At 56.6% G+C, this 21,889-nt stretch overlaps 1 protein-coding gene across 1 annotated transcript in view; it reads left to right on the forward strand.

Moving 5' to 3' along the window:
• Window positions 1-1,793: 1,793 nt before the first annotated feature.
• The window catches only part of Grm4 (glutamate metabotropic receptor 4), a 99,888-nt gene continuing 79,792 nt past the window's right edge, over window positions 1,794-21,889 (forward strand). Inside the window, exons 1-2 of the mRNA XM_070023955.1 lie at window positions 1,794-1,873; window positions 11,038-11,930. Coding sequence (XP_069880056.1) covers window positions 11,415-11,930 — 516 coding nt within the window. The 5' untranslated portion in view covers window positions 1,794-1,873; window positions 11,038-11,414. The remainder of the gene's footprint in view (window positions 1,874-11,037; window positions 11,931-21,889) is intronic.

A 21,889-nucleotide genomic window follows, 5' to 3' on the forward strand; every position in this document is an offset into this window, starting at 1 on the left:
ATTCATTCACCAAACAGTCCCAGGGCTCACTGTGGTGGTGGTGGTGGGGGGTGCCAGGCACTGAAGGAAAGATGTGGAATAGGAAGAGTTCTAGCCTGCTTAGTCATAGCCAGGGAGGAGGGGGACCAAGCTGGTCTTGGGAAGAGGCAGGGCATTGGGTGATGGTCATGGAGGGAGAGAAGCTGAGGAGGAGGGACTCAGTCTCCTATTCCCAGACATGGCTCTGTGGTGGAGCATCTGTGAACATGACGGGGTGGGCTGTGAGGGTGGCTGAGCGCCCCAGGCCTGGGCACGGCCACACACCAGGGGGCACTCTGCAGATCAGCCAGGATGGCCAAGGGACTTGTGAGGAGTGCCCCTGGTCAGCCTCTTCCTCTGCCGCCAGACCCAGACTTCCTCTGGTTCCCTGGCACGGTGCTGTGCACCCTTCCTGGGACAAGGACTGCCACCTGCCAGGGCTCTGATGGAAGCCCTTTCAGCAGTCTGGGAGGAGATGTTGTGGTTTTGTCTCTTGTTTCCTCCAGGCCCAGTCTAAAGCTCCTGGGATCTTCCAAGTCCACTTGAAGGCAGGCAGGCGGGCAGGCAGGCAGGCCGGCAGGCAGGCAGGCAGGCAGCCCCGCTCCCGCCTCCAGGGGCCGAGGAAATCTTTGCCAGACTCCCTAAAGGCCACCTGTTACATACCCAGCCGGCGTGGCCCTGCGGACAGCGGGGGTGGGGGGTGGGGGGGTGTCGGGATGGGAGGGGGCTCGGAGGAAGCGTCCCCTCCCCTCGGCCTAGGGCAAGTGGAACCTCCTGTCTCATTGGGCCGCAGTTTCCCCCTTTATGTGCTAGAGCTGGGATGGTGGGGTGGGCCACCGGAGAGGCCCCACGGCCCCGCCCGCCCTTCGTGCGCGTGGCTGTGTGGACGCAGCGCCGCGGCTGGGGGTCCTGGCGGCCCGCAGGGTGGCAGTGGCGCACCCCTTGGCTCTGCTGTACTTTTCGGGGTGCGTGCGCGCGTGGGGAGGCTCTGATTCCCGACTCAGGGCCGTGCAGGGGCGGGGGGGGCGTTTCCGCTTTATCTTTGGGGTGGGGAGGGGTGGCACGGGCCCAGAATGAGGGGGCAGAGGGGGGTTCCGGGGGAGGGCGGCGGTGGATCGCGGTGATGGGGGGGCCCCATGACGGAGGTGGGGGTGCGGGGAGGTGGGGTGCGGGTCCCGTGGTCGCGCAGCGGTCTCTCTTTAAAGGCCGGCGGGAGCGCGGCGCCCGGCCGCCCTCGCGCCACTCTGGCAGCGCAAACTTGCGGGGCTGGGCTGGAGGCTCCCGGCGCGCGGCTGCGGCCCCGGGGCCCCGCGCTCCCGCCCTCCGCGCCCTCCCCGCGGCTGCCGCGCTCTCCAGTCTCCCGCTCCCTCGCCCGCTCTCCGGCGCGCTCGCTCTCTCGCTCGCTCGCTCTCATTTTCTCCCTGCCGCTGCTGCTGTCGTTGCCGCCGCGGCGCCGCCAGGCGTCCGCACCTCGGCTGGCTGCGCTCGCGGCTCCGCTCCCGCTCCGCTCGCTTCCGAGCCCGGAGCCCCGGCCGGACGCGGCTCCTCGGGTCGCCTCGTCCGCGCTCTCGGCTTGGACCCCGAGCTCCGCGGTAGCCGGAGCCGAGCTCGCCGCCGCTCCCGGCTGGCTCGCTTGCTGGCCCTCGCCGGAGCAGCCGCCGAACGCCGCGCGGCCGCCAGCTCCGAGACTCCGGGCGGCCCCGCGCCGGGCTCGGTCCGCAGCGTCAGCGCCGCCCGCCGCGGCCCGGGCTCGGGGCACCCCGAGAGCCGGGCGTCCAGCCTCCGCCTCCCGGCGCCCCCCGGCCGGCAGGAGCGCAGCGACCCCCGGCCGCGGCTGAACCCTCGCCGGCGCGCGGTGAGTTGTGGCCCGAAGGGGACGGGCAGAGGAGACCGTGCCCGGCCTCGGGGGAGCGGGCGGCGGAGGGGACCCCAACGCCGGGCAGGCGGCCTCCGCGGGCGCCCGGCTCCAGCGGGGGAAGGGCCCGCAGACGAGGCCGGGAGGCGCGGGACCCGGTCGAGGGCTCCCCCCCCCCGCCACCCCGGGGCGCCCTGGGGCCTCGGGAGGGACCGGGGAAAGTAGTGTGGTGTGCGGGCACGGGTCGGGCTCCCGGGGAGGTGGTGCCGACTCCCGGTGGGGGCGGCGGTGTCAGCGCCCCTCTGCGGAGAGGCCGGGCGGGCGGGCGCGGGCCATCGCCGCACCTCCGCCCCGAGGTCTCCGGGCAGCCCGGCAGCGCCGCCCCGGGCGCCTCCGCTCCTCTCCGGGCACCGCCTTCGCCACCGGCCGGAGCCGGACAACCGCTGGCCCGCAGCTGCCGCGGACCTGGGGCATCGCTGCAGACCTGGGGTCCCCCGGACTTGGGGCTCGGGGTGGACACTCGGGGCCGTCCCTCTGCGGGAGCCGGACCTCGCGCGGTCGTGTGTCCGCGTGTGCGGGGGCGCGCCTGCGGGGCAGGAGGCCCTGCGGGTCGGGGTCGGTCTCCCCAGCGCCCCGCGGGTTGTGCGGCCCCCCTCCCCGCGTGGAGGCGGGGCCGGGAGCTCGAGGCCGCGACTGCGAGGGGCGCCCCCGCACCCCGCGGTCTCGGTGCTGCGCTGGGGTGGCGCGGGCGGGCGGCGGGGAGTCCTGAGACCCGCTGAACCGACCGACGAGCGCCCTCTGCCCCTGGGCCCGCAGACGCTCCTTGTGGAGGGGCCACCTCGCCTCACCTACCTGCTGGGGGCTGGGAGAAATCTGGCTTGGGGAGTGGGGGACACCGACAGCCTAGCTTGCCGGGTTGGGGTGCCTGAAGCCACACGTTTTGTCAGCCTGCTAGGCACTTGGAGGGGTGACGGGCTGGGGCGGGGGCCGGGGTGGGAGGGAGTGAGGTTCCATCTCCAGTCATCATGCCTCTTGTCCATTCCGGAGGGATTTTTAGGCATTAGGAGGCCAGGGCTCTACGGGTGTCGATACTGAGCACCACAGTCCCACAGCGGCCTCACGGCCCCCCTCTCCCCCCGCCCCCCAGCCCTCGGCAGAAGTGGAGAAGCTTCGCAGGCCCCCACTCCAGCTCTTGGGATGTCGCCCCCTCATTCTGCTGGGCCTCAGGGGCTGACGAAGAACCGGGGACTCCAGGGGAGCTTTCCTGAGCTGCAGGGAGTGCCCTGAGGGCGCTGAGTGGGGTTCCTGCGGGAGGCCCAGCCCTCCTGGGCAGGCTGTGGGGCGATGGAGAGGCCTGCGATGGTGGGGAGGGCATGTCAGAACCTTCTTTCTGGTTCTCCCCCCAGAGGACCACTTCCCGGGGGCTCCCCCTTCTCCCTAGCCATTGATCAGAGTCCTGGTTGGGATGGTGCCCCTGAGCCTCCACTTAGCCCTGGGGTGGGCATGCCTGCCCACTTGGGAATTAGGTGACCACTGTCTTTATCTCCCCGACTTTTGTCCTTTTAAGATGTAAGCTTTCTCCACCTGCCCACAACTTCACACCTTAAGGATAAACTCACCCCCAAAAGTTGTACCCTTCCAGCAAGCCAGCAAGGCTTTTACCCAGAGGAATGTTCTGTGGATGGATTGTCAACCACTTGGGTGGGGGTGGGGGGCACCGCCTGTCACTCCAGCAGGGGGGGCGGTGGGGAGGCAGGAGTGTGTCAGGACTTGAGCTGCTTTCCAGGCCTCAGTGGCCTGGTGCAGGCTGCTCCTCCCTCCTCCTTCCTCCTTCCCTCCTCCTTCATCCCTACTGCGACCTGCTTCTGGGCTACTTCAACTTCATTCTGTAGAAGTGGTGATGTCTCTGGTGGCAGCAGGGCTGGCAGGCCTGTGAGGGAGCAGGCCAGAAGATCTGTGGAGAGGTTGGGGCAGAAGGGCTCTGCAGCTCCACCCCCTTCCGGAAGGGCCCACAAAGAGTTGGTAACCAGACCCAGTGGACCCCTGAGCCTTGTAATTATAGCCGACAAACCATCCTCTTCCCTAGACAAGCATGGAGCCTGCAGCCCCTAATTACCACCCATCCCAAGACATCTGCCCACCCCTGCCTGCTGTCCTCCTCTGCTCGGCCTAGAACCCAGCTTCCAGTGGGCAGGCTGTGCTGGCAGCCTGAGCAGCTGTGGGCTGGGAGGTTATCTCCCCTCTGCATAGTGGCAGCTGTGTCCCTGCCTGGAGGAGATATGGGGGCGTTGGCATCTTGGTCCTTGCCCTACCCCCTGGGGTTGGCAAGAGTGCTGCCATCTGAGCAGGTCCACAGTGGGGAGAGGCCCTGAAGGGTAGCAGGCCTGGGGCAGGGAGCAGCAGCTTTCTGTGGCTCCCAGCAGCTCCTGGGAAGAGTGAAGAGGCTTGTTGTGTCACTTCTGTCCTTGTTATCTGGGACCATTGGCACTGATCTGAGAGGTGGCCCTGCCCGATCCTGTAAAATGCAGACTGCTTTCCCTCCCTGTCCTCCTTGCTCTGTTCAGAGTCTCCTGTGTGGTCTGGGTCTCCTTTAGCCTCTCTGCTTCTTTCTCCCCATTTTTCCTGCCTTAGTTCCTCTGTTCCCTCCCGGGTCTGGCCCAGTCCACTGTTGCCAGTCTCCTAACCCCCGGCAGTGGACAGAGGCTATTCTGATATGTCTGTTTTTCTTCAGGGAGAAACAAGCCTCCCTGAGTACCAAACATTGTTCCTTAAATTCTAGGTGATGACTCCCGCTGAAATGCTTCATTATGAACCTCGTTGAGGTCTCGTGGCACCACGAGGCATAAATATATGTGTACTCACATACATTAAGTAAGTCAGGAGACAGTGTGTAATGACATTATTGGGACCTGGCTCAATTAAGGTAGATATTATCTGTAGTAATTGGAAAGTGATAGCCCATGACAGCCCGTGGTGTGTTGGGCAGAGTGACTGCCTGTCCTGGAGAAGGCCAGGCCACCTGTCAGTGTAACCAGACTGCAATGACTATGAGTCCAGGAGAGCTCAGCCACTGCTCCCCTCAGCTGACCCACTGCACTGGAGCTAGGAGTTCGGGGTTCTGGGTTCTGCGTGGTACCCCATCCCTGACACCCCCAGTCATTCCCCATTCCCTAAGGGGACAGACACTGCTTCCTGTCAGGCAGGACTTCTAGGACTTCTAGTAAAATTACTGTCCTCGCCACAGGACCATTTTGAGGTTTAAATATAGAAATGAAGATGGGGACTCGACCTGGATTCCAGCTTCTGATGGGCCATGTCTCAGATGGCACTCACTGCCCCTTCTTGGTGCGTGGCCTTCTCGTGGCCTAGGGACCACGTCTAACCAAGCAGGGCAGGGGAGTTGGGTGTGGGTGGGAGCTGGTATGAAGAGGAGGACCGGAAGAGGAGGAGAGGAAGCAGTGGGGGTGATGAAACCACAATAATAGCACCAGCTGCAGACCAGTCACTTGCCTGCTTGGGTCTGTGCTGCATAGCCAGGGATGGTGGTGGCTCCAAGGAGAGGGGAGGGGAAGGAGGGGGGAGTCTACTGGACAGGAGAGCCTGCTGGTTGGAGAAGACCTGGCGATGTGGACATGGTTACTGAGGAGGAGGCAAGCGAGCACTGGGTGTTTTCTGGGCTGGACTGGAGATAGAGGGTTGGTGACACCTGCTTGTCTTGTGCCTGGCCATGGAGCACGTTGGTGAGATTTCCACCTTATGTGGGCTGTGGCTTTCACAGGTGGCCATCCTTCTGTTTCTCTTGTCACAAGTCCCTGCTTATTGCTGTGCTCTGAGCCCTCCAGGAGCCCTTCAAGGAACTCCTCATGTCTGTCTACACTGTAGCCCATGAAGTCTGGCTTGACTTTGGCTGGGCACCTTCTCTGGTTTCATTTCCTTATCAGTCCCTCTTTCTTCCCACTACCTCTCAGCCATGTTAGTGTCTCTACTAAGCCTTGCTTAGTACACTGGGCATTTGCACTTGTTCATCTATCTGGATAGCCACAGGGCTCTTCCCTTTCCTGCTTTCAATCTGAATATAACCTCCTCAGAGAAGACTTCCTTGATGTTCCATCCCCCACTGGAATGGGAGCTCCACAGGTGTGTGTGTGTGTGTGTGTGTGTGTGTGTGTGTGTGTGTGTCTTTGTCACAGCAGGGCAGGTGCACAATGGGTGCTCAGCTCACATGTGAATGCCACAGGAATAGCTGAATGTCCATGGTGGGAATGACTGCCTTCACTGGGTCACACAGCAGGGCTGGAGAAATTTGGTGCAAGGTTGGAGACCCTCTCTGTGGAGGTAAATGTCCCTGTAGATCTTGCCGTGGGCTCTGCCTCTGCCTCAGAAGTACAGGTGGTTTAGGGGTTTTCCTCTTCCTCATTCTTGCTGGCATTAAGGGAAGGAGTGACTTCTTGCATCCATCCTTCCTCTCTCCTGCCTTCTGTCCTTCCATATGTGTTCACACAGGGCTCTCTGCCCAGCACAGAACCAGGCCCTTGTTCTGGCTCAGGAAGTGGGCTCTGGGTTTTGGATCCCAGGCTGGGGGGCGGGGACTGATGCAGCCCAGGGGAGCAAAGGGTAGTGGGAACAGAGGTGCCTTCCTTCTTGCTCTTAGAACTTGTCCTGAACCCATGCCCCAGATCCCACTATTACAGCCCCTGCTCTGCACAGAGACTCCTGCGAATACCCCACCCCACTTACCCAGGCCTGCTGGGGTACCAGGCATGAATGGCCACGGCACAGAGACTGAGGTAAACAGGGCCTCATGTCCATCTGGGGAGGGCTGTGTGCTGGGATTGCAAGGACAGAATCAGCTTTGACAGTGAGGCTCAGACTATGGCTTTGTCACGGGGGCAGCTGCTGGTGGACAAGGGCAGGTTGGGATGGGGGTGCTTTGGGTGACCTCATCCTGGGTCTAGGCTCTGTCCATCCCTGTCCAGTAGCCACACCACCGCTTAGCAGTGCAAGTCCTTGTGGCCTTAGGACCACAGGTGAAGAGAGGGGAGGCCTTTGGTGCCCCCAATCTTGCACTTTGGGGGCGCAGTGGGGAAGCATCTGTACAGCTCTGGAAACTACAGATTTCACATGTCCATTTCTAGTCTGCAGCTTCTTGACCATTTGGGCAAGGCCAAGGTGTGGAGAGATTAGGGAGGCAATAGGCAGGCCAGGAGGGCTGAGGGTGTGTGCTGGGCTCCAAGCTCGTGCCCAGGGGTCTCTTCCTTCTGAGCCTCCCCCACTCCCCAGCCATCCTGTGGACCGTGCCCTCAGAAGGCCAAGTTCAGCCCTGGCTTTACCCCGAGCCAAGCACAAGACGGGCTGTTCCCTCCCCATCCATGCCCTTTACTGTGGTGTTTGGGTTTTGTTCTGTTTCGCTGGTTTTGCAAGAATGAGAAGCAGCTCAGTGAAAAATAATTGGGGGTTTAGTGAATCATGGTGGTTGTCTTGGGCTCTGGTTGTTGTTTTGTGGTTTGTGGTTCTCCCTGGCGTGGCCATGGCTGGGCGGGAAGGACTTAGGTCAAAGAGCGTGAAGCACCTCCTTGTTAAGACAGCAGTGCCACAGAGGCTGGGGAGGGGGCCCCCCGAGCCCCTCAGGCAGCACAGACCCCCTCCCTTCTGCTGTCTTGTCTTCTTCCTCCTGTGAGAGCTCTGTCCTCCTTGGGACCAGAGATTAGCTAGGACCAGAGAAAAGGAGGGAATGGGGAGATGGTGGGCAGGCAGAGGGAAAGAGAAGGGAGAGAACCCCTGGGGGAGGTTGTCACATACCTGAGCCTGCCGTCATCCTGGTGGTCTCTTCTGGGAAAGGGTTTCCCCCCATCTGCCCCAGGTCTGCACTTCCAAGCTATTTTGGAATTGCTAGGGAAAGGACTTCAGAGAACCCCCTCCAGGCGGCCCCAGCCCCTCCTCCCTCTGCAGGTGGAGGCAGGCGCCCGGCAGCCCCAGCTCTGCTGCTGGCTGCTTTCACTGGGGTATTTTTACTTTGCCTTGTTCCTGTTACACGATCAAAGGAGAGAGGGGAGGCTGAGAGAGGCCGTGTGTGCGTTTGCCCAGCTCTTTGGAGGAGCTCAGCAAAGGCAGGCCTGGCAAGCCTGAGAGGACCTGCTGCGGTCAGAGGCTGGGGCCTCATCCCAGAGGAAGGCCTGAGGGGATCTGATCAGCCGGAGCAGGGCCCAGGCTGCAGGGCTCAACGTGCTAACTGCTAACGTAGGGGGAGCCCACCTTTCACCTTTCTCTCCTCCTAGACTTCCTTCACTGCAGGCCTCTGTCCTTCTTGGGTGTGTGAGTGTACTTGTGAGTGTTGAGCATGTGTGTGCATGTGTGACTGTACATGAGACTGGGGTAATTACATGTGTGTCTATGAGTGCCAGTGTGCATGTGTTCATGTAAGCATGTGTGCACGCGTGTGAATGTGAGTATGAGCATGCATACATGTGCATTTAGTATGTTTGTGTGCAGAGTATATGTACATACACATGCACACACTTGTGTATGAATATGTACACACATGTGTGACCACATGCACAAACCAGATGTGCATGAGTCTGTATATGTGAACATGTACATGAAGGAATGCACACATGTGAGTGTATGTGCAAACTACATGTGTGGGGGGTTTGCAGGTGTATGTGCATGTGTGAGCATGCATGTGAATGTATGTGTGTGCACAGCATATGAATGTGTATCCCTGTGTGTGTACACTGTTCAGCCCAGATGTGCTTGGCCTCCAGGGGAAGCTGTGTTGACCCTAGGAAGGATCTAGAAGCTGATATTAGGTTTGGCTCAGGAGCTGCTGTGTCTCCCCAAGCCTGAGTTGACCTGCTGTGGCCCAGTCATAAGGCCAGCATCTCTCCATGTGACATTCCTGGGGACAGTTGTTACTCCCTGAGTTAGGACTGGCAGGCCATGGAAGCCAATGCCTACTCAGTGTCCCCATGTTCTGTCACTGAAGTCTGAGTGCCTCAGTTTCCTCAGCTCATGGGGTGACGTATCACCAGCTCATGGGGCTCAGGGGGCTGTGGGTTCCACCAGGCCCTGTGAGTGCAGCAGCATGGGCCTGGTACACAGTGTTGTGCTGTCATTTTCTGTGGACCACTTTCATTTGGACAGCACAGCGTTCTGGTTGTCCCTGCCACAGAGGGCCAGGTGGCATCTCTGAGCCCGGCCTGAACACAGGTAGCAGGTGGCTCCCCCACACGTTGCGTTAAACCCTTCCCAGAGCACTGGCCTGCCTGGTTCCAGAGGTCTGGGTCCTGGACGGTGGCATCACGTAGTGTTCCATGGGCTCCTTAGGCTCTCTCAGTATGGCTGATACTGGCTTCCATACCTTGATTTGCTGTGTGACTTTGGAGAGTTATGCAGTGCTTCTGAGCTCTTGGTTCACCTGAAGAATGGGGCTGAGTGGACTTGATAGCCATATTCTTGCCTGTGAGGAGCTAATGGGGAAGGAACAATTTGTTTTGTGGCACAGGGCTAAGCAGGTGCTCTATCACTTGAGCCATGCTCCCAGCCCTTTTGCTTTTTTCTGTCTGTCATGGGGCTTGAACTCTGGGCCTAGGCACTGTCCCTCAGCTCTTCAGATCAAGGGGAGTGCTCTACCACTTGAGCTACAGTGCCACTTCTGGTTTTCTGAGTGGCTTATTGGAGATAAAGACTCTAATGGGCTTTCCTGCTGGGGCTGGCTTTGAACCGTGATCCTCAGATCTCAGCCTCCTGAGTGGCTAGGATTACAGGCATGAGCCACCAGTGCCAGCTGCTTTTGTTTTTGAGATGGGACCTTGCAAAGTTTTGGGACCTTTGCAAAGGCTGGTCTTGGATCTTGATCTTCCTGTCTCCCAGGTAGCTGAGATTATAGGCGTAAGCCACCAGGCCCAGCCTAGGGAGAAACTCTTTGATGAGGGGGTCAGAAGTGAAGTAAGTGTCCCTGAGGACAGAGAAGATCACATGTTCAAGCTGGATTCTGGGGTATGCTTGTCCCTTGGCCCAGAACAGGAGCAGTTAGGGCTCAGGGGGAAAGACAGGTGAAGAAAGATGGCTCCAAGACCCGGCTCAACCTCTATGGCAGCTCCATGTCTTTGGCAAAAGTTTCCAGTCTCAACACAAGTCTCTTTCAGCTTCCTGGGAAACTGAGGCACGGTATAGACAAATGCCTTGCTGGTCTTCATTGGACAAACCTACAGGGAAAGGCCTTGGTTTGCCTTCCCAGTCAAGCCCTTATCCCTGTGGTACCCAAGTGTAAAGGAGGGAGCCTCTGAGCAGGGAGGCTGGGGTGAGGGAAAGAACCCCAGGGGAAATTAGCCCAAATTAGCAGTGAGAATAAGGAAGAGCTGGTGTTCTTTCCTCTACCCTTGCAGATAAATATTTAATCACAACAACAATAATAATGACGATGACCGTGATAATGTGCAGGAGCAGGCTGTAACCCGAGCCCCACTCAGAGGAAGGAAGAGCAGTGGAGAAGTAGAGAGAGGAGGAAAGCCAGAAGGGGGGCAGAAGAGCTAGTAGCAGAGGATTGGACACAGGGGTTACCCCCTGCCTGGGGCCTTTAGGCAGATGGGACGGTCGTGTGGGAAAGGAAGTTGCTACTAGGGCTTTCTGATGTAGGAGAGTTCAGGGCCTCCTCAGCCCTGCCTCTCTCTGGCTTTCCTGTCACCTGCAAAGCAGCAGCTCTGGGCCTGGGCTCCGTGTGCACCCCAGCCTCGCAGGCTGCTTGTATTTCCAGAGGCCTGGAAAGGTCTTCTTTGGGACCTCAGTTTTCTCTTCTCCATCATGGGGTTGGGACAGCCAGACTGGCTTCTTGCCTTGTCTCCCCAGCCTTTCCCACAGCTCCTGGGGTGCTCTGAGGCCCCAGCCTCTGAGGGCAATGGGCACGGGCCTTGAGAAGTCTTCAAACGTGACCTAGTTTCTGCCTCCAGCTCTCCCATTTCAACCAGAGTTGAGCCACAGCCTGGAGGAAACCAAGTCGAGGAGATTTATGGAGGCCTTGGCGATAACCTCCCTCTCCTAGGCTTCTGATGAGAGATCAGAATAGCTAATGTCTTCTCTGGGCTTGTGTTTGATAGTCTCTCTCTCTCTCTCTCTCTCTCTCTCTCTCTCTCTCTCTCTCTCTCTCTCTCTCTCTCCCCTTCTCTCAGGTCGGTAGGAGGAGAGGAGCTGTTTGCTGCTTGATGCCAAGATACGCCAGGCTAGGAGCACCCTTCCCTTCCCATGGGCACCAACCCAGAGTAGGCCTGCAGGACGAGGGCACAAGCATCAAGGCTATCCTGCAGCCCCGGCCACTCCCTGCCGCCTGCGGGCCTGGACTGTTCAGGCACCTGAGCGCTGTCCGAGTGCTGAAGAGGAGAAGAAGGAGGAGAAGGGAGAGAGCTCAGGCATGGTCTGCCCTGCTGGCCACACTTGGCAGTCCTGCTGCTGAAACAGTCCTGCCCATGTGCACCCAGGCCGCGGGGCCGGTGGCCTGCCGGAGCTAGGAGGGAGGCCCACCGTTCATGGGTCTCTAGGGACTTCCGAGATGCCTGGAAAGAGAGGCTGGGGCTGGTGGTGGGCCCATCTGCCCCTCTGCCTGCTCCTAAGCCTTTCTGGCCCCTGGGTGCCTGCCCTGGCAAAACCCAAGGGTCATCCCCACATGAACTCCATCCGCATAGATGGGGACATCACCCTGGGAGGCCTGTTCCCTGTGCATGGCCGGGGCACAGAGGGCAAGGCCTGCGGAGAGCTGAAGAAGGAGAAGGGCATCCACCGCCTGGAGGCCATGCTGTTTGCTCTGGACCGCATCAACAACGACCCGGACCTGCTGCCCAACATCACGCTGGGCGCCCGCATTCTGGACACCTGCTCGAGGGATACCCATGCCCTGGAGCAGTCCCTGACCTTTGTGCAGGCGCTCATCGAGAAGGACGGCACGGAGGTCCGCTGCGGCAGCGGCAGCCCGCCCATCATCACCAAGCCCGAGCGCGTGGTGGGCGTCATTGGTGCTTCAGGGAGCTCGGTCTCCATCATGGTAGCCAACATCCTCCGCCTCTTCAAGGTCAGTGTCCAGTTGGCCTTGTAGGTGCTTCTAACCAGCAACGTAGCTCTCCCCAGCCCAGGGTGCCTGGCCAGCTAGTCCCTTTCTTCTCCCTGTCCTACCATCGAGAGAGTTCCCCTTTGGAGCGGTGTCAGGGAATTGAGACGGTTCTCTGCTTCCAGGCCTCATCCTGCGGCCTGGCCCAAGTATGGACATGGCTGGGGGCAGGGAATGGAGCCTCCAAACTCAGCTCTAGGGGTGCTGACCCTGGTGCTGAAGCAGCACCGGCCTCCGAGCTCAGTGAACAAGCGCCCTCCTCTGGGAACAGCAGCAGGACAGGTGACAGAGGCAGAAAGACACACAGAGAGACAGACAGGTGGATGGATAGAATGACACAGATAAAAAAATGAACAGAAATAGGAACGCCAGAGATTGCAGAGAGAAAATGTGAGACTTGTTTTGACATTGTTTTCAAATGATTGCAATTCCCAGGAAAGAGAGGTTTTTCTTTTGGTTAGTGGAGGGAGCCCCCAGCGGCCCTCCCGCTCCACCCCATGACTGCGGTTGGAGAACTTGTTCTATATATATGATTTTTTGGATGGGGTGTGGCTGGCTGGGCCTGATGGGATGAAATGCAGGTGAGGATGGGCACACAGGCCAGGCCATGGGGCTGCTGGGTCTGGAGCCCAGCTTCCCGTTCCTCCCCTCCCTCTGCCTTTCCTCCTCACACACCTTTCTCCCTTTCCTCCTAGAGCCCCGCCCTGCCCCCTCCACGAGCCTCTCCTCCTCTCTTCCGGGGGCAAGAGCTGCTGATTTGCAATTCAATTGGAGCCAAGTGCTTCGCTAAGCTGCTAAAACAACTGAAAGCTACTGGGTAGAGAGAAAAACATTACAAGCATTTTACCAATAATTATGTGCCCGATTTTTTCTCCCTGAGCCTGCCTTGTTTGCTCTGTGTGCGTCTGTGCGAGAGCGTGTGAGGGAGATAATGGGATGGGGAAGGGACAGGGAGGCTGATGGGTCCTGAGCTCACTATGGGGTCACTTTCAGCCCTTCTCAGTCTCCAGTTGGCAGAAGGCTGGGAGACATTGCACCATGCTGTGTAAGGCAGGAAGAGCAGAGGCCCGATCCTGCTCACCTGAGCTCTTTCAAGAATCCATTTGCCCAGATCCTAGGATTCATCAGTGGTGGTGGTGGTGGTGGTGGTGGTAGTGGTGGGGCATCTCTGGAGGCTGAGGTGGGGGTGGAGTGAGTGGAGAAGAAAGTCCCTGTGTGGGGAGTGAGTGAGGAAGCTGGTGGCCTCTGCCAGTATGGGCATTCAGGGCCCTCTCTCAGCTGGCTGGCTTTACTTGGTGATCTGGGTAGAAATGTGGTTTTAGTTACAAATGGATGCATGTGAAGAAAGCCAAATGTGTGTGTGTTCTAAGAGGATCAGGAGGCCTGAAGGAAACTCTGCTCCTATAGGGGACAAGGTAAAGGATCCTTGGGGACCCGAGTTGCCTGGGCGTGCCTCAGGCTACCAGAGGGGTGCTTTGGGAATGGGTGGCTGATGGGTCTGGTCTTGCACTGAGGTGTGGAAGTGGACAGTGGGGAGGGCAGGCTGACCACGTGGACCCAGGATGTCTGGTCTGGCTGAGTCATCATTTTGGCTGCCTGGCCAGGCCTGGGAGGGAGGCTGCCTGGCGGCAGAGGGACAAGCCCTGGGCTCCCTGTCTGCCTCTGGGAAGGCTGCAAATGGGCTGCTGTGGTCCCCTGACGTGAGCTCTGCATTCAAACCTCTGGGACTCAGAGTGCTTTAGAAGGACGGGGTAAAGCAGCCTGGCCAGGCAGGGGCTGGAGCTATGACATCAGTGGATGTTCTTTGAATGAAAGGAGGGAGGTTGCCTGGTTTACCAGGACAGGCTCAAAGGGGCTGACAGGTACCACCAATCTGTGTGTGTGTGTGTGTGTGTGTGTGTGTGTGTGTGTGTGGTGTGACCTGACACATACAGAGAGGGGTGTCTCTGGGTATTAGGTGCCAGACAGTCCTTAGCTGTGACTTTTGTGCTCTTTTCTCCTGGGATGGGGAAGGTGGGGTGGGGGAGGGACCACGGTTACCTGCCAGGACTCATCGGGGCACCTTACTGTCTGTCTCCCTGGGCAGAAATGAACATGGTGAGCTGGGCCTGGTGGCACATGCCTGTAATTCCAGTTACCTGGGAGGCAGAGATCAGGAGGTTCAAGGCCAGCCTGGACAAAATGTTAACAAGAAATTTCCACCAACAAGCTGGGCATGTGATGTTTGCCTGTCATCCCAGTTACTTGGGGGAGTTATAGGAGGGATATCACAGTCAGGGGATGGCCCCAGGTAAAAACTCAAGACCTTACCTTAGCTGTAATCCTAGCTACTTAGGAGGCTGAGATCTGAGGTTAGTGGTTTGAAGCTAGTTCAGGCAGGAAAGTTCTTGAGACACTTACCTCTAATTAACCACCAAAAAGCCAGACATGGAGCTGTGTCTCCAGTGGTATAGCACAAAAGCTCAAAGACAGCACTCAGTCCCTGAATTGAAGCCCCAGGACTAGCATAAAAAAAGAAAAAAAAAACTGAACAAAAAGGGCATGGCTGCAGTGGTCGAGTGCCTACCTAGCCAGATCAAAGCCATGCAAACCCCAGTACAGGAAACTTCTTTGAAAGAAAAAAATAACGAAATGAATGATGTAGCCTGTCTGAGTTGGATCATAGTGATAGAGTGGCTGAGACAGAGGTCAGAGGGGTCAGAGATGGGACTAGAGGTAGAGGCCTGGGGAGTGGATGGGGACCCAGGGGGCCTTGCTAAGAAGGAGCGAGGGGAGGTAGGAACCCAGAGAGCTGTGGTATGTGTTCCCTGGGTCCCTTTTAATAGTGTGAATGGCCTAGCTGGTGACAAGAGGCTTCCTCAATAATTAAACTGGTAGAAATGAGAGATGAGAGGCTGGGTGAGAAACTTAAAAGCCATTTACAGAGGCAGAAAGATTGCACGTTGGGGAGGGAGGCCAGGGGCCCAGGCTTGGGGAGGAGAGGCTGAGGGAGGGCACCTGAGGCCAGAAGGTGTCTGTTTCTCAGGCACTGTCCCCAGGCCTGTGCCTTAGGAGCTGGACTCTTGAGGTAATGCTCCCAGCTTTCCTTGCTCCTCCCAGAGGAGACCTGGCCTGGGTGGGGAGTAGGGAACAGGAAGCTCACTTCCTGCCTGGATAAATGCTTCTGAGGTGCCGACAGGATCCAAAATGAGCAAAACTCACCAATGTGAGACTGCAAGCGGCTGTCCCAGCCTGGGGATGTGGAGGCTGACGCTGTTCATGTCCCCTGTCCACATGCCTGGTGCCCTCCACACTGCTGCTCTTCACGTGACGCTAGCTGTCACAGTGCATACTCCTGACTTCCTGCCCCTCCCGCCTCCCTTCATTTAATGTTTGTCCCCTTCTCCCAGGTCCAAGAGCAGAGACAGGTGTGTTTACCCCCAGAGCGTATACAGTGCCATGCTGTGGGAGCACCCAGATTCTGGAGTCAGACAGGCTCTAAGCTTGATTCCCTCATCCACTAAACTCACCTCACCTCCATATCTGTCATTAAAACCCTAGTGTGAATGCGAATAGTCAGTGCTGAGTGGGGAGTGGGGTACAAAGAGGGGGAAGGACAAACAAAGTTCAGGCGCCTGAACTACAGAGCAGTTTCCAAAATCTGGACTTGTAAGAGCTGTTAGGCATCCAGAAACCATTTTTCTGAGTCCCACATTGATTTTTGCAGTAGAGAGAAATGGGGTCCACACAGGGGAGGGTGTATACAGGTGGTGAACTTGAAGTCTGGCCAGACAGGCCAGGGCCTGACCATCTCGTGCTTGCCGAATGAGGCTGATGCTCATCCTTCCCAACCTCGCAGGCTGTGTGGGCACTGTGAGTGAGCTCTGAGCAGCCAGCATGGTGCCTGGCACACAGTCAGCCTACAGGAAATGTCATGGCGCAGCCTGGGCTGGACCTCAGCATGAGAGACTCCACTCGTGCAGAAGAGCATGGCGAGGGCGGGCAGTGACAGACGGTGACCTTTGAGGTGGATCCCAGAGAGTTCCCGCCATCTGCACTGGCTCCTCGCTTGCTCAGGGCACTGGCCGAGCAGCCGGCTTTGCTTTTGGACAGCAGCAGTAATTCTTCGGTGGCCTGTGGGCCCAGGAGGGAGGAGGAGGCCCTGTCCTCACCAGGAACACTGAGGAGGCTCTGTTGCTTAGGTGACACCAGACTTCCTGTTGAGGACGTGGCTTTTGTGGCTGAGGACTGTTTCATGCGTGGCTTAGCCAGGAGGAGCTGTACACAGGTGCTTTGTCTTTCCAGCTGCTACCCCACAATCAGTTATAGGTACTGTCTTCTTTATGTTCCTTGAAGATACCGCAGGGCCTCTGGAGACACGGACACCCTGGGGGCAGGGGTGGTGCTGATCCCTTTGGTTATCTCCATTGTCTTGTACCCTACTCCTGCCCTCCCCTCCCCTGCCAGACAGAAAGATACCCTGGTGGGTATTCAGGCAGGCAGACAAATCTGGAGAGAGCCAGTGGCCCTAGGATGCGGTGTGCAAGAGAGTGTTGGGCCTGGCTTATGGTCTGGATGCCTGGATTTGAGGGTCAGCCCCGCCATCCTCCCCTCCCCACCACGAACAAGCAGCGTGGCTTTCATTTTTTTTTTTTTCCAATTGACTAAAGCAGCATGTGTATGACCCAGGCAGGTTGGGCAGGAAAAGGCAAATGCTACTTTTTATTCAAGCGGACTTCTCTGCTTGCCAGGAGGCTGTGCTGGGGCGAACCCAGGAGACACAGGCCAGGCTTGCTCCACAGTGCCAGAGCTGCCATGCGCAGCGATGGCCGGGAGGTATATTGTCCCTTAGGTTCACTCCTTTCTTCTTTGGAGTGGAGAGGTCCTAACTGGTTCTGTGAGGCCGTCGCCAGGGCGGTGTTTACCTCCTCTCTGTCCCCCAGGGCTGTGGTCTGGAGGAGGAGGGGCAGCATTGGCTCTGTCAGGGCCTCCTCCCCATTCCTACCTTAGATTCTGGAATCGGAGATTCAGAAATCCAGTGTGGCCCCCATACTGGTGCGTGGGAGGGGAGCAATGCTTTAACCCCAAGGGATAAGTTCCAGGAGACCAAAGGTTTAGGACAGAGCCTGTGTGTGTGTGTGTGTGTGTGTGTGTGTGTGTGTGTGTGTGTGTGTGTGTGTGTGTGTGTGCGTGCGTGTGTGTGTGTGTGTGTGTGTGTGTGTGCACTCCAGTACTGGGGCTTGAACTCAGGACCTGGATACTGTCCCTTAGCTTTTTTGCAGGTTTAGGACAGAGCCTGTGTGTGTGTGTGTGTGTGTGTGTGTGTGTGTGTGTGTGTGTGTGTGTGTGTGTGTGTGTGTGTGTGTGTGTGTGTGTGTGTGTGTGTGTGTGTGTGTGTGTGTGTGTGTGCACTCCAGTACTGGGGCTTGAACTCAGGACCTGGATACTGTCCCTTAGCTTTTTTGCTCAAGATTAATGCTCTACCACTTGAACCACACTTCTACTTCTGACTTTTTGGTAGTTAATTGGAGATAAGAGAGACTCTTACTTGGACCTCAATCCTCAGATTTCAGCCTCCTGAGCAGTGAGCCACTGGTGCCCAGCCCAATTGGTCTTTTGTTCTGTCTCCACTGAGGGCCTTCTCCCTTCCACAGACATACTTGTGTTTTTTATTGTTTTATGTGGTGGATGGAGCCCAAAGCCTTGAGCCTGCTAATACTTACACACACACTACCACTGAGGCCTCCACCCAACCCCCCGTTATATATCTTGCAAATGATTCTAAGCATGTGGCAATGATAGTGAATACCGTAATGGACAAGCCATACCTACCACCTGGCCACATATTGATTTTTGCTCTAATAGCATCCAAACTTGTTTTTATCTTAGGATGAAAGGCCCCTTCCCTTCTTTTCCTCCAGGGCAACTGCTGTTTGGTCCTGGATATGTTTGCTTAAACCTTTTTATTCTCATGGACTTGAAGAAATATCTAACCATGAATAGTGTTTGGTTTTGTGTGCTTTAACTTGATAAAAATGAGACCTTATTCTATGCATTCTGCTGTTTTTTTTCTCTCTTTCTCACAGTTTACCTGTGTTTTGCTCTGTTTCTTTTTCTGGCTGCATAGTGTTCCGAAGCAGGACTCTGTCCCTGTGTATTTATGTATCCGTTCTCCTGTGCTGTCACTCAGGCATTCCTGAGGACCTTCTTTGTGTGACAATGTTCTTGTAGCACAGCAGAATTGCACGATTGTGGGAACAAGCGTGCTGATCCTCCCAGGGGCTGATGCCTTACAGTTCCCGTTCTGTGCAGGGCAGGGCGCTACTTTGAGACCTGCTTCTGATAGGAGTACTCTTGGGTTCATAAAACCACAAGCTTCTCAGTGTATCTGGGCCTGTACTACACAGCCTGTGAAGTGACTCTCAGGGTATGGGGTTCTCTCCCATGCTCTTGGACTTGCATTTGGAGGTGTCACTGTCCAGCTCTTTCTTGGTTTTCTGGAGTCCTTGCTGGCTCACCACTCACTGGTTGTGAGCCTTTGGGGGAAGTTCTGGGCTGTGTCCTCATCTGTAGGCTGGGCAGGGTGTGAGCCAGGACTTCCTGTGGGAGGTGGGTGGTGGCTGACACTCAGGGGCTGTGATTGCCAGGTGAGGGACTTCCAGAGGAGGGAACACCGAGTACAAAGGCCTGCGGTCACAGGCCTCGGGGTGGGGGTGGGGGATGCAGAGGTGGCTGTTGGGCCTCTGGGAGGCTGCTGGGACTGTGGGTCACCATGGTCATGGCCTGCAGAAGCTGGGGACATGACAGGTGTCCTCTTCTCTGCTATGGTGGCTCTGCAGACCAGGCCTCGTGGGCAGCTGGAAGGGGCTTTCTAGAATGTCTAAGTGTGAGGAAATGTTAAGTGCCTTGTAAGTACTTTGATTATTTTAAATAGCTTAAGTGGTTTTCCAAGATGGTCCTAAGTATCCTGAGGACACAGATGTAAAATCAATTAGGAAAGTTCAACACACCATGGGGAGGGAAGTAGCTCCTCACCTGCCCCTGCCCCCGCCCCTGCCAGGGCCTGGGCCATCTCTCTTTCTACCCTTGCTGCATGGGGCTCTGCTGGCCTCGGGATCTGCCTCCCTCTGGGCATCTCAGGCTGCTGAGGCTTGGGTGGATGGGAGATGTGCCTGAGAGGGTCTCCTCTAAAGACTCCTCTCCCTGACTGGGTCTTTACCCAGCTGTCCTTGGGGGCCTGGAGTACGCCCTCTTCCCCACCATGGTCTCATAAGTTACAGTGTACTGTTTAGTGCATAATCCATTCCTATGTTCTGTTTCAAGGTGCCAGCACCCAGGCTGGCACACGCAGGCTGTGAACTCTGGCACCCACTCACTGGTGGCCTTTGCTGCAGCCAGGGTAGAAGGCAACTGGGCACGCCCGCCTCTCCCCCTCCACCACAGCCGACGCCCCATGACCTCGGGGAATTGCTGGGGATTGGTGTCAACAGTGCACAGGCCCTTTCCTCTGTGAGGGTGCTTCCCCTCTCCCCCTCAGGGAGCCTGCTGGGTCATGGTACTGATTACCTTGTATAGCTGTGCACTGGTCTGAGGGTGGATGTTTGTGGAATTTCCATAGACATGGCCACCTTAGCCTTCCCATCAGTAAGTGTGAGGGATCTCAGTGGTGCCCGGCAGTGGGGATCCCAGCCCTGTGGCCAGCCAGTCAGGGCATGACAGAGGTGGTTCTGGGGCCATCCCCATTGGCCTCCATAACCCATGCAGCAAGTCAGCACAGGGTTTTCTGTTTCTTCTATGGATCTCCACAGAATGCAATGGGAAGGCCAGAAAGAATGTTTAATGAGAGGTGTCACTGTGAGGAAAGCCATGCCCATGACCAGCTCAGAGCCAGCCGGACACAGGCAGCAGGTACCTGGTTCAGCAATGGATGGGCTTCCTGCTCATGAGGGGTCAGGTGAGTGGGTTTGGGCCTGTTCATATAGTTTTCTATAGTTGGTAAATTTTATTAAGGAGCTGCTGACTTGTTCTCAAACAAGGCATGCTTTTCTTTTTTCTTTCTTCTTCTTGCTACTGAATAAGGAGGGTCTTTCTCTTCTTCCTCCTCTTCCTCCTCCTGTTCTTCCTCCTTTCTTCTTTCTCACTTTTCCTCCTTCTTTGGTACTGGAGATTGAACTCAGGCCTTGCTCTTGCTAGGTAGGTAGTGTTGTTCCACTTGAGTTGTGCCTCCAGTTCTCCTCAGAGCTTGTTGGTCTCCAAATGGGTTCCCGTGTGTATATTTGAAGTGTGTCTTGGGGTTCAGCACTTGAGTGTGGCTCACAGTGTTGGGAACTTTTAGATCAGAGCTATGGACAATTTCTGGGCATTTCTTAGAAGCTGTGGAGACAGAGGAAGGGGCTGGTAGAGAATGTAAAAAGGGAAATCCTAAGAAGCTTGTGTGTGTGTGTGTGTGTGTGTGTGTAGAATGTAAAAAGGGAAATCCTAAGAAGCTTTTGTGTGTGTGTGTGTGTGTGTGTGTGTGTGTGTGTGTGTGTGTGTGTGTGTGTGTGTGTGTGTGTGTGTGTGTGTGTACTGGTTCAGGGGCTTAAACTCAGAACCCAGGCACTGTCCCTAAACTTTTGTGCTCAAGTCTAGTGTTCTACCACTTTGAGCCATAGTGACATTTCTGGCTTTTTGGTGGTTAGTTAGAGATAAGAATCTCACAGATTTCCTACCTGGGATGGCTTTGAATCTCAGTCCTCAGTCTCAGCCTTCAGAGTAGCTAGGATTACAGGCTGGTGCCCATCAGTCCTGAGAGTTCTTTATAACCTTTCATGGTCACTTCTTGATCAAAATGGACAGGACACCTGTCCTGTTTCACAGATGGGAAAGCTGAGCCCCTGAGAAGTTAAGGGGACCACAAGCCAGAAGTCTAGCCTAGAGCTCTGCCTTTTGTATGGCTGGAAGCCATGGCCACATTGTTCTGGTCTTGTAGGTGCTTTTGGTCAGGAATTGGAAGGTGGCTATTGAGAGTCTGAAGGCTGGGGTCAGATGGACCCTCCTTCTGTCCTGAGCACAGACAGATAGTGGTGTGTGAGTGTGGCTTGATCCTCTGACTTCTTCCTGTTGTGGTTATAAAGAGCCAACATGTTGGTTGCAGGTTTCTGGAAGGAAATAGAAAAACATAAAGAAGCAAGTAGAAATTGCTCAATTATCCCTCTATCCAGGTGACAACCTTGATCCATTTGTGTATTTCCTCCAGGCTCTTCTGTGTAATTTACCAAGTCGATATGAAAACATCTATATGTTTCTGTAGCCAGTGTTTGTCCACCTACTGTAGTAGTGAGCACTTTATAATCTCCTTAAACTGTCTGTGAGGCATAGCATTTGATGGCTCTAACCAGCACTGGAGCCTGTATCTTTGATGTACCATGTCCTCTGGGTAGGGGGTGGTTTGGATATGGAGTCTCAGTCAGGCTGCCTCATTGGACCCTTCTGTGCTTTTTGGGTGAGCGGATATGACAGTGCGGCCTGCAGCTATGTGGGGGTGCAGTAGGTGGGAGGCTCTATTTAATTGAAGTAGTTATACTGGAAAAGACAGGTGCTCAGTGGAGGATGAGTGGGAAGGTAGAGTGGAGGAGTCAGAACCCAGTGTCCTGGCAATGTGGGGGTCTAGGGCTCTGCTGAACCCTGGGCATGGAGGCCAAGGATGCTGGTTTTTACTGTTGCCCACTCAGGACTAAAGTCCTTGGAGCCCTGGAAATTAAGCTTAGGACTTAAATCAAGCCTCTTGGCTGAGGGAGGGGTGGGCAGGGGGCCAGGCTGGCAGGGAGGGCGATGGCCTCCTGAGCACCAGTTGCTGTGGACAGGTGGCATGTGTGGTGGGAGGGGCCTGGAAGGAGGAGTGGGAGCCCTGGGGGCACCTGGGCTGGCATTACCACAGAAGTCCTATAGGGCCTGGCACCTTG

The sequence above is a fragment of the Dipodomys merriami genome, unplaced genomic scaffold, assembly GCF_024711535.1.
Source record: "Dipodomys merriami isolate MVZ:Mamm:240054 unplaced genomic scaffold, mDipMer1.0.p SCAF_16, whole genome shotgun sequence".
NCBI lineage: Eukaryota > Metazoa > Chordata > Mammalia > Rodentia > Heteromyidae > Dipodomys > Dipodomys merriami.